Source organism: Dysidea avara, chromosome 12, assembly GCF_963678975.1.
Source record: "Dysidea avara chromosome 12, odDysAvar1.4, whole genome shotgun sequence".
Taxonomy (NCBI): domain Eukaryota; kingdom Metazoa; phylum Porifera; class Demospongiae; order Dictyoceratida; family Dysideidae; genus Dysidea; species Dysidea avara.
In genome coordinates, this window is record NC_089283.1 from 15,463,640 (window position 1) to 15,480,364 (window position 16,725).

The 16,725-nt window shown below is 39.5% G+C and overlaps 3 protein-coding genes across 9 annotated transcripts in view; all 3 read right to left on the reverse strand.

Moving 5' to 3' along the window:
* Positions 1 to 16,725, reverse strand: part of LOC136241689 (uncharacterized) — a 152,715-nt gene that overhangs the window by 36,399 nt on the left and 99,591 nt on the right. The window lies entirely within an intron of this gene.
* On the reverse strand, positions 3,829 to 8,366 carry LOC136240923 (uncharacterized). 4 transcript variants are annotated; one of them, XM_066031988.1, is made up of 8 exons: positions 8,344 to 8,366; positions 6,544 to 6,997; positions 6,295 to 6,490; positions 6,110 to 6,247; positions 5,905 to 6,054; positions 5,803 to 5,862; positions 4,383 to 4,532; positions 3,829 to 4,330 (listed from the first exon to the last, which is right to left on the reverse strand). In XM_066031988.1, exons 1-8 carry the CDS (start codon positions 8,349 to 8,351, stop codon positions 3,948 to 3,950), a joined length of 1,539 nt encoding a protein of 512 aa, XP_065888060.1. In that variant the 5' UTR covers positions 8,352 to 8,366; the 3' UTR covers positions 3,829 to 3,947. The 4 variants fall into 4 exon arrangements, with proteins under 4 accessions (XP_065888060.1, XP_065888059.1, XP_065888061.1 ...); XM_066031987.1 differs by lacking the exon at positions 8,344 to 8,366 and adding an exon at positions 7,763 to 8,004; XM_066031990.1 differs by lacking the exon at positions 8,344 to 8,366 and adding an exon at positions 7,763 to 7,992 and having other exon boundaries at positions 4,234 to 4,330; positions 5,810 to 5,862.
* Positions 8,365 to 13,984, reverse strand: LOC136240924 (uncharacterized). 2 transcript variants are annotated; one of them, XM_066031992.1, is made up of 5 exons: positions 13,659 to 13,984; positions 13,487 to 13,595; positions 13,177 to 13,405; positions 9,328 to 9,836; positions 8,365 to 8,493 (listed from the first exon to the last, which is right to left on the reverse strand). In XM_066031992.1, the coding sequence occupies exons 1-5, from the start codon at positions 13,967 to 13,969 to the stop codon at positions 8,428 to 8,430; spliced, it is 1,224 nt and encodes a 407-aa protein (XP_065888064.1). In that variant the 5' UTR covers positions 13,970 to 13,984; the 3' UTR covers positions 8,365 to 8,427. The 2 variants fall into 2 exon arrangements, with proteins under 2 accessions (XP_065888064.1, XP_065888065.1); XM_066031993.1 differs by lacking the exon at positions 8,365 to 8,493 and adding an exon at positions 9,072 to 9,144.

The window sequence follows — 16,725 nt, forward strand, 5'->3', positions numbered from 1 at the left end:
GGCTTAGTTGAGCCAATTGTGGCTAAGGTAGAAGCTATTGCCGAGTTTCCGGTCCCAAGCAACAAGAAGGAGTTGATGAGATTCCTCGGAATGGCAGGCTACTACAGAAGATTCTGTAAGAACTTCTCGGTGATTGTAGAGCTGTTGACTGGATTGCTTTGTAAGAGTCGATCGTTTGTGTGGTCAAATGTTTGCCAAGTAGCATTCCAGAAGATTAAGGGGATCTTGATCAATAAACCTGTTTTGATGGCTCCTGATTTCAGCAAGCCATTTAAGTTAGTAGTTGATGCCAGTGACGTCGGTGCTGGAGCTGTGTTAATGCAGGAGGATGGTAACGGAATTGATCATCCTATTTGTTACTTTTCAAAGAAATTTAGTGCCAGCCAACGCAACTATTGCACCAGTGAAAAGGAGTTACTTGCTCTGGTGTTAGCACTGCAGCATTTTGACATTTACGTAACTGCTGCTGAGGGCCCTATTTTAGTGTTTACGGATCACAATCCCTTGACCTTTTTGAAGAATGTTAAGAACAAAAACCAGAGGTTGTTCCGTTGGAGTGTGCTGCTGCAGCAGTATTCATTAGAGATTAAGCACATTGCAGGCAGGGATAATGTGATTGCAGATGCGTTGTCAAGAGCTGGCTAAGTGAATTGAGAGAACTTGTTTGACATTTGAACATTTTTATTAGCTAATAATTTTTGTTGTTGTTTAGGAACACTTTTCAACCCCATTGTAGTCTACAAAAGTTGTACACATTTTTTTTTGTAGGGGGGTGTGTTATATGTGCGCATGCGTATATGAATGAGATGTGCTATAATTAGAATTGATAGTGACTGCCTCGTGGTCGTCTCTCCCGAGTCATCGCGCTGTTGAAGGACCCACGCGTGTTTCTGACGCTCGTAACACTGTGAAAAGGGGTGTGGTCTCCAAAAAAGCCAGGGTGAAGAAAAGGTGTGAAATCCAAGGTGGCGGCCAAGAAATGGCTGCATGTGATGGTAGGTTAATGGCAAAAATTTTAATGAAAATTCAGGTGAATTTGGTGAATTTTATAAAAGGGAAACATATAACCCAGGGAAACATGACTTGTAGGTCGCTAGCGAGTTAGTGATATGTGTGCGGGGAAACACGGATCCCTAGTGATATCATGTGTGTGGGAAACACGTTACCCGGGGAAACATATATCACTGTGACACCGGATCCAAGGAGAAGGCAGCACAAATTCACCTGAAATGTCGTTATTAAAAATTTTGCCATTAACCTACCATCATAGCCATTTCTTAACCACCACCTTGGATTTCACATCTTTTTTTCACCATGGCGTTTTTGGAGACTCACCCTTTTTAACAGCTTGGCTATTTTTGTACAGATAATTAACTATTTCTAGTAGTTGGACAACATGATAGCCACAAAATGCTAAGTCTCTGCATGTGCGTCTGTTATTATTATAATTATTATCATTACTAGGCCCGGGACACATACAGCCAAGTACAATCACCAATGGGACAACCTAACAATAAGGCAGTGCATGACCAGTACAGTGTGAGTGTGTGCGTGTGCGTGTGTGTGTGTGTGTGTGTGTTGGCACATGAATGCAATTATCAGATGCTTAAGTTTTATTGGGTATAATCTAGACAACAGCCACATGCACTCTAATATAATCACTAGTATATTAAAAATGATGAAATTAAAAATGAAGTAGGGATTCAAGCAGTAAAAAGTAGTGAAACAGGAGATGAACAATAGTAGCTATTACAGCATAGCTCGGTAGAAAATCCCTACGTTGGCATGGTCCGGTATAACAATTATTTTGTGTCCAATGCCAAAGTAGAGATTTCCCACCAAGCTATGCTGTAATAGCTACTATTGTTCATCTCTTGTTTCGCTACTTTTTACCGCTTGAATCCCTACTTCATTTTTAAATTCATAATTTTTAATATACTAGTTTGTTTAATTTTTGTTAATAGCTATAAACATGTGACTGTTCTATTAGGGTGACTGCTGTATTAGAGTATCTCGAGTCAGTCTGCAAAGATGTGTGCTTGCCCAAACGGGTCGTGGTCATGGTGATTTCAATCGATTGTTAGAGTCAGCCTTCCAACTGGAAGGTGCGTGGTCACTGACTAGCTATTCCGTCACCTAGCGTAAAAGGGGTGTATCATCGTGGTTTCAATCGATAGATTGATAATGCGTAGAATAAACATTAGGCCCCTATTCGGTGATTATTAGTTTCTCATCCAGCCTTTCTAATTATTATGATGCGGGCGGGAGGGTATTACCATTATGCCATTATTTTATAATATTAACACACTGATGTACAGACCTTGTCCAAATTGTCTTTCTTTCTTACTACAAACATTTCCTTCACCAGCTGATTCTAATTTTCGTGATCACCAACTGTTTTTCGACAGTCAACTGAAAGCCTGCTTTGATGAAGTCGATAGAGCACGATTGCAACTGGCACTGCAGTAATTTGCTAAGGAAAGCAACAGTTCTCCTGTGATATATAGCGCATTGTAGCGTTCATCAACAAAAATTATACGATGTGTCTAGAGCTCCGGCAGCCGGAGGTGGTTTGCCAATGCTACAGCTCCGTCAGTTCATCACGTGCCATAGATATTAAGCGGGGGCGCCGTATCAGTAGCCTTAGCACCAATAGTGCTGCGTACTTTCAGTTGAAGACCACCAATACTTCGTACTTGAGGCCAGCTTGATCCACTGAAGTGGAAGAAAGTACCGGAATAAAGCGGAGGACTGAAAAGTGACTGGTTTTCTACAGGGGAGCCGGAAAGTGTCCACTGGATTTTTAAGTCCGTGTTTTAAGTGTTATAGGTAGCTACTCCTCACGAACAATGAAGTGTGGTGATCCACTTCAAATTAGCTACTGATCGTCATCATATATTAGTAACTACTCATGCAGTGCAAGTTGAAAAGTCTGGTTAACAAATCTTTTATTATTTTATTTATTATTAACACTTTACACTGACCAGCACTGAAGGTCTACAGCAACATGTTCCTCTGAATGTAGAGGGAGCTTGCATGGTTAAATAGCTGCCAGACTAATTATCAAGCTAGGCTGAGTCGTGATCATTGGGTGAAGCCAGATTATAGTATACTACAGTAACCATAGAGTTTGATGTATCAGTGTTGCTGCTATAAGACCATTCTCAAAACAAGGAGAATTTTAAGCCTTTCAAGATTAAATTTGAGGGTACTTTTGCTGGTTGAGCATGCTATTTTAAAGGTCAACCTGCCTTAGAGACTTTTAAAGCTTGAAATTGAATTTAAGGACAAGTGAAAGTTAATGTGTTACTTTAAAAACAGGCATAATTTAAGACACTTGGGCTCTTGGATATCAAACTTAATAGTCAGTTCAGCACTACAAGTGTGAAAGTTAATGTGTTCGGTGCATGCAGTTTTAACCTGGGAAATATTTACATATTAACTAGACTGTCTCCAGATCGAACTGATCTACATACAGTGTAATTGTCACTCACAATTTAAGGGGTGTATCTGAGATTTTGGGAAGGGTATTACATCTACATATTATAACATCAAGTTGCAGCTCTCCAACATGGAACAATTTCAAGTACTGCTCAAGTTCCCCTGTAGTCAAAAGATCAATATTTGAAATAGTGAAACCAACTTTTTAACAAATTCTCCACATCAAGAAAAATTGAGTCAACAGATCCGACTCCAAAGTTTTACATCCCAATTCTGTAAAGTGTCCACAAGTTCCATTGTATACACACATATCTACTGTATGCACACACCATGTCATTCTGTATATTGTCTATATACCAGGAAAGTGATTATTATTTTTAGTTGTCATTTACTGGCTGCACCTTTTATAGTACAGAATTGATCATTTGAACTATAACAGTACAGCAAAGAAGAAATTTCTTAAATTAATTAATGTTTGACTACTTCATGAAATAATCTTGGGCTACCTATTGGTCAGCAGATTCTTCAAAGCATGAGTGGCATATCCATACTCTCCTCTTCGGTGATCTTTTGAGACCAACACAATTAAAGTGGTACCATACTAAGCAGCTTTCACAAACAATTGAATTCTGTTCATCGTCAATTATCTCCCTTGTGCATCTTCCACAATACCATGTGGGACTGGCTTGAATTATAGATACTACACTGTTAATAGCTGCCCATGCTTCCCGGGTGTAATACTTCCTGCACATATCTAAGCAGACAGTTTCATCAGTGCATGATGATGAAACCATCTCAGGTCTCATTTCTACATCATCCTCTTCTATAATTTGGCTCCCATCTATGGCGTCCTTTGCAATTTGTAGATCAACAAACCAGGTTAAAATCACTAAAAATGAAAACATCTTCCAAGATCCACACAGGTTATTTAACATACATACCAAGTTCCTTTTGCTTAGCACCTTTGTATAGGAATGACACAGGCCTGCTTCCTCTGGACTTCTTTCTAGGGAGACCAATAACAGTCTTGTCAGCTCCTTTAGGTCTTCCTCTCTTTCGCATTTTACTAGGTAACCTAATACTTTGTAACTCTGTGGATGCAATCAGATTGTGATAAATGTTTTTCAAGTTTGTACCACAGTTCTAATACCACCCCTGGTAATTTACTGATTGCACTATTTCACACACACACACAATACACATACTATACACAAACATGCACACACACAACACATACTGTATTACCGTAAAACAGGAAAAGTTTGTCATCAAAAGATTTTCATCGCTGGCTGTATCGATGAAAATTAAAACGACAAATTATTGTTAACTATTATATGGATAATTCGTGTATACAAATATTAACGTATAGCTAGCTATTCCATCAAAAGTGACAAAAATATGTAGCATCAAAATTTTAATAGACGAAAATTTTCTGCATTGAAATTTCCTGATTTACAGTTATGTACACTTGCACAAAGCAAATGCAAGAATCAAACCCTTCAACTACCATACTACACACATCAAAATTACCTAGTGGACACTGGGAGTTGTAACATCAAATGGCTACCATCAAACCCTTCAACTACCATACTACACACATCAAAATTACCTAGTGGACACTGGGAGTTGTAACATCAAATGGCTACCATCAAACCCTCCAACTACCATACTACACACATCAAAATTACCTAGTGGACACTGGGAGTTGTAACATCAAATGGCTACCATCAAACCCTTCAACTACCATACTACGTACATCAACATTACCTAGTGGACACTGGGAGTTGTAACATCAAATGGCTACCATCAAACCCTTCAACTACCATACTACGTACATCAACATTACCTAGTGGACACTGGGAGTTGTAACATCAAATGGCTACCATCAAACCCTTCAACTACCATACTACACACATCAAAATTACCTAGTGGACACCGGGAGTTGTAACATCAAATGGCTACCATCAAACCCTTCAACTACCATACTACGTACATCAAAATTACCTAGTGGACACTGGGAGTTGTAACATCAAATGGCTACCAGGTGTTAACTCAGGAAGCAAATGCCAACTATTCATGCCGGGTGAAGGTTGGCTAACAATACCTTCAAGTGTGAGACATGATACAACCTCTTGTATTTTATTAGTCTTGCCCAAATAGGATTTGACTTTTAGCACCTGAGTAATGCAAAGTCATCAGGTCCCCATGAGCAGCTAAGTAATGTGAAGAAACTTTCTTGCTCAAGGAAACAACAGTAACTGCATAACCAGGTACTGAACCTAGAATGTTTTGACTATCAGACAGGTGTTCTAGCCATTTGGCTCACGCACGCACGCACGCACACACAACACACACACACACCATTTACATCATTGCTTCTAGTTTGCACTGTGTCTACCAATGGTACAGGTGGCTGATATCCTATGCAAAATTTGAGTAAGTAGTCATTAAACTACAAAGTACCTTGATCATGATGATCATTCCTTTCAAGTAGGTGATTTTCTGTAGTGTTTACTTCACTATTTCTTGTACCATCACTTTCATTATCACCATGGCTGGTACTTGATCCACTACTATTACTACAAACAGCATTAGATTGTGTCGTACATGTACCTATCAAAAGAGTTCATTGCATAAGTGCTGAAAATGTTTGTCAGTCCACACTCACCAGCATTCTCAACAGCTTGACTGCCTTCATTCCTAGCATTCTGATTAGCACTGTGACCTTCACTGACACAACCAACAAGGGATTGACTTGCAGTAACAGCAACAGTTCCTCTTTGGTCACTGCAGTGCTGATCTTGAGCTGCATAAATGTCATAAAAATATTAACAAATACGGGTGATTACATACCTGCACAAAGAATTGCATCCCTTCCAGATGCCCATATATCTCTCAAGGTCTGTAGCAAAGTGTACCTTCTTGTGAATTCAGTCATGCCAACCTCGGAAGAAAGAGAAGCTAACTCCACAGCAACAATATGGCTTTTATGGTATTTCTGGTGCTGTGTTAAACATGACCGTTGTGGTCCATGCCCAATACTTGAAATCTGTACATACAATTATAGTGAATTTTATAGCTGTATAATCATATACTGCTCACACTGCTTGAAGCCTCAACTGTTAATTCTGATTTTTTATAGTAAGCATCTCTCATATAATCCTTTGTCCAACGTTCCGCAAGAAGTAAGGGAGTAAATAAAGGGTGTTTCTTTCTTTCTCGCACAGCAAAAATATGACGACAAGGGAGGTTGGTGGTGTTCCAAAATGCACAGTGGCATCCGTTGACTGTCACCTTCAAAATCCCTTCCGATGATGTAATATGGCATTCTCGATCATGTTCTGAGACTATGGTGACCTTCCTCCGCAATGAAAGCTGCTTGGATACATAATTTAATGCATAAGGTGTGAGAACTGAGGAGTATTCAATTTCTACAGGATCTTTCATATCAATCCTTTTCTTCACCATAGCCATCAATGTGCAGTGATCCCTCTCATTCCGTAAAGTTGACAGCAGGGCACAAAAGTGTTCAAAAAAATGCATGAGTGTGCTGTACCTGTACAATGATTTATAATTTAAATTAGGATATTACATAAAATATACATATATAATTTTGTATTCATCTATCCATGAGCAAGAACACAAGAGGTATATATTAAGGATGTGCTGGTTGAGGCATGCAAACTGAGTAATTAAACAGTATAAGAATAGGTATAAGTGATCATGGTACATACATTGATGAGAAATGTTGAAATCATTGCAATCATACTACCGTGCAACGATTTGCACTAGTACAGTATACAGTACATGGTAATAAGCAAGTACACTTATATAATATTTCTTAGATATCATTCTTTCCCTAACTTGGATAATAATTACAACAGAGTGAAACCGTCTAGAAAAGTCCCTATAACATGGTGAGCCATGGTAGTTACTCATACAGTAAATGATCCACACGTATAATCACAATAGATATGTTTTAATGTTTAGTCCTTGAATATGAATTGTGTATCATACATTATGCGGTATACTGTGCTTTATATTAGGGAACATGGAGAGTTGGCCAAAAATATCATCCAAAAATCATCTTCACAATACCATCCTGTCGCCTTGGCAGTATTGGTTAGGTATAACCAAGCCCAAAAGTGCCTTCAGAATGTTTCCAATAGATTTTTAAAATTTTTTGTTTAATGCAATTTTCTACTGCCTGCCTGATGCCTTCAGACAAGTGCAACTCGATAATAGCTAGCTATTTTATTCAATGTTGCTTTAGCTTGACAGATGCACCACAGTATGTACAATGTACACATCATGGACTTACCTTTGTCCTCCTTTGTGTCCCATTTCTTTTTGTTAACAGCCGAAGGTATCAATTTGTGATAACAAGGTGTTGATTGCGGTAGCGCAATGGCTTCCATACAATTGTAAACAGGAATCATCCGTATTTTCCATGGTTACTGGATTGATTGCAGAGGCACTTCTACTGTTTTTTTGTTTGTAGCACTGTGAAATGAGCTGATTAAATAGCTGAAAGAAAAGTGTAATGGTTTCAAGACAATAATTTATAGTTGGGGCACATTTTCAGTCATAAACATTACTTCTGGCGAAAATGTAAACAAACAAGTACATATATAAGAGTTTTAAAGTTTGACTAGGGATCATACAGTAGTAAAAAAGTAGGGAACAAGGGAGGTTGCCTACACCTGTAAATATGTTAGTGAACATTTATCCTTGTATCCATGACTGAATTATGGATTAAATGTCCACTAGTTTATCTGCAAGTGTAGGTGACCTCCTACTTTTTTCTATGATCCCTAATTGAATTTACAATTCTTAATTTTCCCTTATACTTGTCTAGGTATGCATTTAAGCATGCAGATATCTTGCACAAACACTCTTCACTTTAGCATTGATACTCTCTAATCTGTTGTTTGTCCTCTCGCCCAGGGTGAAGGCTGTGTTCTTAAAACATTCTACCCATTCCTCTCAAATGGGATGCCAATTATCATTGTAGTAAGTAAAAACTGTGGTGAGACCAGCAAGCCGTAAATCCTATAATAACAACACCATGAAGTCACATAACATACCTACATGCATAATACACATGATACAATAGTGTTATGAACCTCTTCAAAATTTGACTGATTTAAAATTGGTCAACCCATTTGGAAATGCGCCACCCAGATTTAATACTACAAATTTAGATAGGCCCATTTTGAAATAAGTTAGCCTAACCCTTTTTAAAAGTCGCTTATAGGTGAGTTGTACATGTGTAGTTAACTAGCTCTTTTTATCTAGCTGGAACCCTTTTAAGCCAACTATTAAGCAGATACTTATTGTCTTCTCTTAATTGCCGTAGAAATCAAGAAATGGTAACCACGCCTCTTAATAAGCTATTGTGTAGCTCACTCAGTATAAGTAGCCAGATGATATTTAATAAAGCATTCACAAATCAGTGAAAAATGTCATAAACTGAAATGCGTAATACATCACTAGATTTGCCTTTTCATGGAGAATATCCTTGCTTCATTTTTGTACCACAAAGAAAACGTAAGTTATGTTGTAAAATGTAAGTTTATCGTACCTTGATGAATACCTCAATTCAGCAATGTTGCAAATTTTGCTTTCTAGTGCTGTAACTCCAAAAGTACATAGTACTGACCAGAAAAGACTGCAACTTTAACACCCCATTGTTTATTCTCTCTAAACAACAAAGTAGTTGTAAAATCAAGCAAGTCGGGTTTTCACTCAGCAGGTCACATATACATGATTGAGCCATGTGTACAGTGAGTATGGTTTTAATACAGATGCATGACTACAATAAGCACATCAGCTATTTACACTGATGAAGTGGTAACAACTTATGCATCACACATTCTTGCTTACTTCATAGTGCTGATTGTAGTCTGACTCAGACCTAGAATATGCAAGTTTTAACAAAATTTCCAAAGCATGATCTCTTTCTCCAGCTCTGATTCCCATTTTGTCACAAGTAATCTCTCGTCTAAAACTTCGTAACACATGAAATAAACAAAGCTGTAAACAAATACCAGGAAACTCTTTTGCAAAAACAGCTCTCTCACTGCAATCTTTGTCTGAGATTAAAACTCTTGAGGAGGCCCAAGCTGGATTGTGAGACTTGAAAACTTGTATCATTTTTCCCATTGACTCCTCAGTTTCCAAAACTGTAACAAAGGCACACACAATTTCACTTTGACCATTTCCGTCAACCACCATCATCAAGTACACGGGCATCCTCAATTCTGTTAATTTATATGTTGCATCCACCAGTAAAATTTCTGGGAAAGCAGAAAAGGTTGATTTCATAATGCCGTCTTGAAAAACAATACCAACAAGATTCTTGTCTTCATCACACAGAAATTCAACTGTTGATCCTGGAAGAAATAGCTCTAAAGAGCACTTCAAGTATGTACACGGGTACATATGTTCTACATGTTAGGGTTGAAACTGATCTTGATGACCCACTGACCCCTATAGTAATTTTGGAACTAACCCTAAAACCAAGGTATGGATCAAGAGCTACATTTTATGATACATAGCAGCAGTTATATCTAATATCAAATATTGAACAAAACATTATACACTTGTACAAATCAGCGTTGAATCAGGGTCGAGTCACCCGGGTCACATTCTGAGCTGGTTTACAGAATATCCACGTCTGACCCAAATTGGTGACATTAATCATTTAGTTTGGTGACATGGGAATTGATGCATCATGGTGTATCATGGTCTGAGCTCTTTATTGAGTCACATCCACTATGTAGCATAGATAATATTTTTCTATTACTGCATGTCTGTAGGCATACGTGGAGCCATGCCCCACTAATCCATTATATATCATACAACTCAATGGGAAACACAGTGATTGTATAAGTCTTTGCCAGCTTTTTTTGTGGGGCATGCCCACTTATTGGAAATGTGTGATATTGCCCATAGGTGATGAACCTACTTATTTAGCCAAACCAATACCAATTATTTTACTGACTGATCATTATTATAGCTCACACTATATAGCTAGAAATTTTAATACTTATACTAGTGGGGTGCCCAAAATATAGCTAGAAGTTTTAGATATAAATGGTGAACATGAACACCTTGGGTTACTTCCAGGTCATCTGAATTGGTAGTATAGTGACCTGATTTCAATGTTGCCATAAATAGTACATTATTCCAAACCAGATAAGTTTTTATTGATGAACTACTTCAACAATATAATCGCAATAAGTGGGTGTGGCTCCAAGGCCTACAGAGAGCAGCATGTAAATCTTGCTGTTCGAGATATCATCCAAAACTTATTAGAAACTAATTCCGTGTTTCATCACACAGTCCCATTCTTGAGTTATTGATTACAAATGTTATGTTCCCCCTATATACAAGGCACCTATAATGACTAATCTGTCAGCACTACCCTGTGAAAAGGGGTGGAGCAATAGGCTGCTTGCATATAGTCATTATTTGTGACCTAATTTTAGAAAACCGTCGATATCCGCACAATTTAAATGCATTTTATTTGTTCTTTGTTTTCTACAGGGACAGGGGAATGTACTAGCCAAGTTTCAGCTTCCTAAGTTAAGCAGCGTTGGAAATACACTGAGCACTAGACAGCCGGACGAGCAAATAATTTGATATGTACAGAAGCTATCGAGAAAAGAATCTACAGGCACTTACATAAACCATCATAACTTACTGATACAACGACATACGGAATTTAATCTTGGCTCATTGTGTTCACCATGAATTTGTGCATCCACCAAGGTATAGTTTTTTTCCCCAGGCATGCTTCTTTGTTCGAGAAGGAAGGCAAATTCACTGACAAACGATCGTCAGTAAATTCTTTCGTCACTGCAACGTAAACAAACGTCTGTAACTTTGGAATCCTTTCGTGTATGTAGATGAAACAAAGATTTTTGTACTCCCTATGGACAGGCGAACACGATGATTCCCAGGATTTATCCATTGGCGGCTTAATTCACCCACCAGCGAGACGATGAGACGATAAAAACTTGCATAATTTTTTTTCTGGAGCTTGCGTTTTTTACCCATAGTTTTTAAATGCATTTTATTACAAAAGTGCTGTTGTGCGTATATCGACGGTTTTCCAAAATTCGGTCACATTTTTACTAATCATTCATTCTGCATGAAACCCCACCAGTGGCACACTTACATTGCCATCCACCTAAACCAATGCAGTGATAAAACTTGATTGATACGTCATTCATGTTATCCGATATTTTGTAAATGTGACACAAACATTATGGCTCAGTTGACTTGGAAAATCCAAATAACTCTTGATTTTTAACCCTGCTATATACAGCGCTGTACATATGGCATGCAAAAAGCACTCACACCTGTGGCGTTCAGTGTGTGTGTATGTGTGTGTGTGTGTGTGTGTGTGTGTGTGTGTGTGTGTGTGTGTGTGTGTGTGTGTGTGTGTGTGTGTGTGTGTGTGTGCGTGTGTGTGTAGGCATGTGCAGGTGTGTGGGACTTGCAAAAGCAATAATTACAGCAGTTAATTTGAATAAAAATCCAAAAAATATGTACTATAGCATATAATTGATGGTATCTTCCAAGCTTGTTTCTTGGATTACACGTCACTGCAACAGGTTTACAGCCATAACATGATGAGTATACTACTTCTAACCACTGGATTTCAAACTAGTTTCAAGTGCAGGGGTTATTTATTTCTTTTAAGGCTTTACAGCACAAGTGCAACTGAAGGTTTGTAGGACACCTGGTCCTACAGCCTGTTTAAGATGTTATAAGTGTATTTGAAAAGTTGCAGAAAGGAGAAAAATCCATGACTGTACCTCGGAAGCCTGGCAGCCTTGAATCTGCATCCTATATCAGTTCAAGCACTCTTCAAGATTGTGTTCAGAGGTTAGCATAACTGCAATTGATATTGTTTTAAGACAACTACACATGCAGTTAAGTAGTGCATATATACATATTTAAGGCAAGTTTCTAGTCCATTAGTAAGTCAGTTTCCAGTCTGTTAGAGGAGATATAGAAGGGTGCTTACACACCCCTCTATTACTTCTGCATTCAAGTATGCATGCACATAAATATATATTATGCAAGTGCATATGAGATAACTATGTTATGTGCTCAAAGAAGTACTGCTGCTATATAAGACCGGATCTGCATTTTTAACTCCATTTTAATTACATATTTATCTACATAGGAATGGTCAACCAAAGTTTCAGCCTGTAAACTAAGAACGTTCAAAGAAAACTGGTAAAAACAGAAAGATTGATTTGTACAGTGACAAAATGGAACTTGAAAATAAATTACATGTGCCTAGTTCAACAGTCACAACTTACGAGTACAATCAACATGACTTTCACTGTTACTTTCTCATAAAATTAATAAGTAATTTATGCCTTTCAGCACTACAAGGGTAAAATTTGAAAAAAAGTGAGAGTGAATGGCTTATTGAACATGGAGCATACTAATGCTCATATTTTTCATATCTTTTGGAACATTGATGATAGTAAACAAAGATTTTTAAACTTTGGGAAATATGTTTTTGCACTTAGCACCTTTCTTCATCATGAAAACAAGTGTTCAACAATTTTTATTGTTCACAAATATTTCACCCATTGTATCGATTTAATACTGTAAAATTAGGTTTGTGCGAAAATGTGGAATACTTGCAATGCACAATAAATAAAATATTTGGTGATGTACATTACTCAGTTACACAAAATGTTTTACCTTCTATTGCCTTCAGATAAGAAGACAATTTTTCCAAATCATTTCCATCCATTTTCCGTATTGAGTGCTTTATATTGCTGATATCTTTTAGGGTAACAATCTTCCCAGTTGATTGTGATAGGTGCTGCTGAAGTAGCTTATTGTTCACCCTTAATTTTAACAATTCAGCAGCTTCATTCCGTTCAGATGGTGTCAACTTTCGTTGTCGGGGTAAATGATCATAAATAGCCTGTTAGAAAAAAAAATTACATGTACACACGTAATAGAAATAGCCCAATGCATGATGTAATTAATTTCTAGCATACTGTACCTTGCTGACTTCATGATTGTGAGTATTGCAGACGTCTGTGACCTCCAGGTACTGGCCATCTTCACTTAAGTTAAGCTTTATACAAGCTTTGCAATTCTGCTTAATCGTGCTGCACATAATATTATACGTAGCATCATCAGCTAAATAAGTTTCGACCACTTAGTTGCTATACCTGTGACAAGGTCTCTGGCCAGATCCTTTGCTGTGGAACGGCTTTCCACCAAGATTGCACGTAAGGTGCAAAGAATAATAATGTAATTTTTCATTTGCTTTCTGTATTCTCTTCGGTGCTCTTTTCCGAGCAGCATCCAGCGTCCGCGAGTCAGTGTAGGCTAACTGGACATTATTCCCTTGTTGGTACGCAGTAATCTTCTCCTTCAGCTGCTCGTAAGACGAAAACTTCTCACCAAGAACAAAGTTTACGCTGTCACACTCCTCTTCAACAGTCCCTAACACTCCCCGCTCAGAGTCACTTTCTTCCATTTAAACCATACAGCACGATACAGGTACAGGCGACTGTAGGAAATAGTTGACAATAGACATATGGGACAGTAGTATGTAGCTAATTAGACTATATGATTTAGGCCAATAATGTATGAATGTTGTAGTACATTATTCTAAGGTATCGCGTGATGTTAATTATCAACCAAGTTATCACATGGCGCTGCGAGTAGCCAAGAAACCTGTCGAAGGGACAGCTACATAAGCCCGATCCTGTTTGTAACCACAGTCTTGATTCCCTGGTGCCGGTTAGAGGCACCCGTGCAGGTACCTGTGTAGTACGAAGTTACATCTGTTTCCGCCATTGTTTTTCTCCTAGGTGTAGGAGGACCCGATGTCGACGCCACCTTTAGAAGCTGCCCCAGGGCCCTCCTACACATTCAGATTGAATGATCTACCCAAGCTAGATCTGCAAATAGACAGAGGGACTGACTTCACCGCATGGCGACTACAATGGAGATCCTACTGCAGCCTATCCGGACTGGCTCAACAGGAGGCATCAAAGCAGGTAGAAGCATTAAGTTTGTGTTTTTCACGAGAAACTTTGTCAATAGTTCAGAACTTAGGCCTTACAACCGAGCAAAGGAATGACGTAACGACCATTATTGAGGCGCTTCAGCGCTACGTCGATGGTCACTTAAATGAAACCGTTGAGCGCCGCAATTTTCGTCGAAGGGTGCAACAACCTGGAGAATCATTTGATGACTTTCTTATTGCACTACGTGAACTGGCGAAGACATGCAAATTTTGCTCTGATGCCTGTACGGAGAAGAACATTCGTGACCAAGTCATCGAAGGTGTCAGTGATGGCGATACGATAGAGGATTTATTGCAAGAGAACAACCTCACCCTAGCCAAAACAATAAGTATGGGCCGTAGTCGTGAGGCTGCAAAGAAACATCGTTCAGACATACACGTGCCGGACCTGGGGATGGTGGCAGCATTACACCAACGTAGCCAACAACCAACACAGATGTGCTCAGGATGTGGATCTAATATGCACAAAGGTGGACGCCAACAGTGCCCTGCCTACAACCAAGTGTGCATGTCCTGCCATAAGGTTGGCCACTTCGCCAAAGTGTGTCGGAGCAGGGGTGTTCGACAGCACCCTGGAAAAACTTTACAGCCGCCACGACCACAGGCATTACCATCTCACCAGTACCGTGGCACCACACGGGAGCTGGCTGTTCCTCAACTCCAACCAAGTGCAAATGCCATCCGAGTGCAGTCTCAGCATCACAGCCAGGCTAACCACTTGCAGCTTTACAAAGTGGATGACACTGCCACAGAGCCAGCGCCAACCATTACTGTCCGTGTTTCATCACCTGCTGGTTCCCACTACATTGACGTACTCCCAGATTCAGGAGCAGACATTTCAGCTGCAGGGCAGGAGATGCTTCAAACACTAGGCCATCACATAGACAACATACTTCCATCACACATCAGTCCAAGAACGGTGAACGGTTCCAGCATGGTACCACTAGGTAAGATACCAATTACTATCCAGCTGGGTGCAGTGAAGTACAAAGATGAATTACACATATATCCTGGAGTAACAGGTGCACTGATTTCATGGAAAGCTGCCAAAGGCTTAGGAATACTTCCGCCATACTACCCACAACCAGCAGTCCAGCTACTGCAAGGAGATCCTCAGAAAGTGACACCTGCATGTACGCTGATCCAGCAAACTGAGAACCAGTCAGTAGCCCAAACCCTAGTGGCTCAATATCCAGCAGTGTTCGATGGCCAGATCCGTGTGATGGAGGGAGAGAAGTTCCATATTACCGTGATGGAAGATCCTGTGCCATTTTGTGTAAAGACGCCAAGGTCAATCCCATTTGCCTACAGGGACAAGTTACAAGCAGAGCTTGATTTATTGCAAGAACAGGGCATCATTGCCCCAGTCACTGAAGTGACAGAGTGGTGCTCCCCTATAGTAGTAACCCCTAAGAAAGGGTCGGATAGGATCTGAATGTGCGTTGACCTTTCCCGTCTTAACCGATACGTCAAACGAGAGCGATACCAGTCTCCAACTCCTGCAGAGGCGGTAGCAGACATCTCTGCCAGTGAAGCAAAGTACTTTACGGTGATTGATGCAGCTAAGGGGTACCACCAATGTCCACTTGATGAGGAGAGCCAGTTGTACACCACCTTCATTACTCCATTTGGGAGGTATAAGTACTTAAGAGCGCCGTATGGGCTATCATCCATAGCAGAACATTACAACCGTCGCATGGCAGAGGCGTTTGAAGGCCTATCAGCATTTCGCAGAGTGGTGGATGATGTGGTAATATTTGATAAGGACAAGGAAAGTCATATCACACATGTCAAACAGTTTCTGCAACGTTGCCAAGACCGCCAAATATCGCTCAACCGTGATAAATGCACATTCTGCCAAACAACAATCACTTTTGCAGGCTTCAACTTGTCCACTGAGGGTTACCGCATTGACTCATCGATCACTGATGCCATAACTTCCTTTCCTGTTCCCTCCAGCCGCTCTGACCTTCGCTCTTTCTTTGGCCTTGTTAATCAACTTTCATTGAGTACAGACACAATTTCTAAACTGCTAGTACCATTGCGCCCTCTATTAAGCACAAAAAACGACTTTTTATGGTCTGCTGAACATGAGCAAGCATTTACTAAGGCGAAAGAGCACCTTACAGAAGTCCCCACATTAGCATACTTCAGTCTAGACAAACCAACAAGACTATGCACAGATGCTAGTAGACATGGGG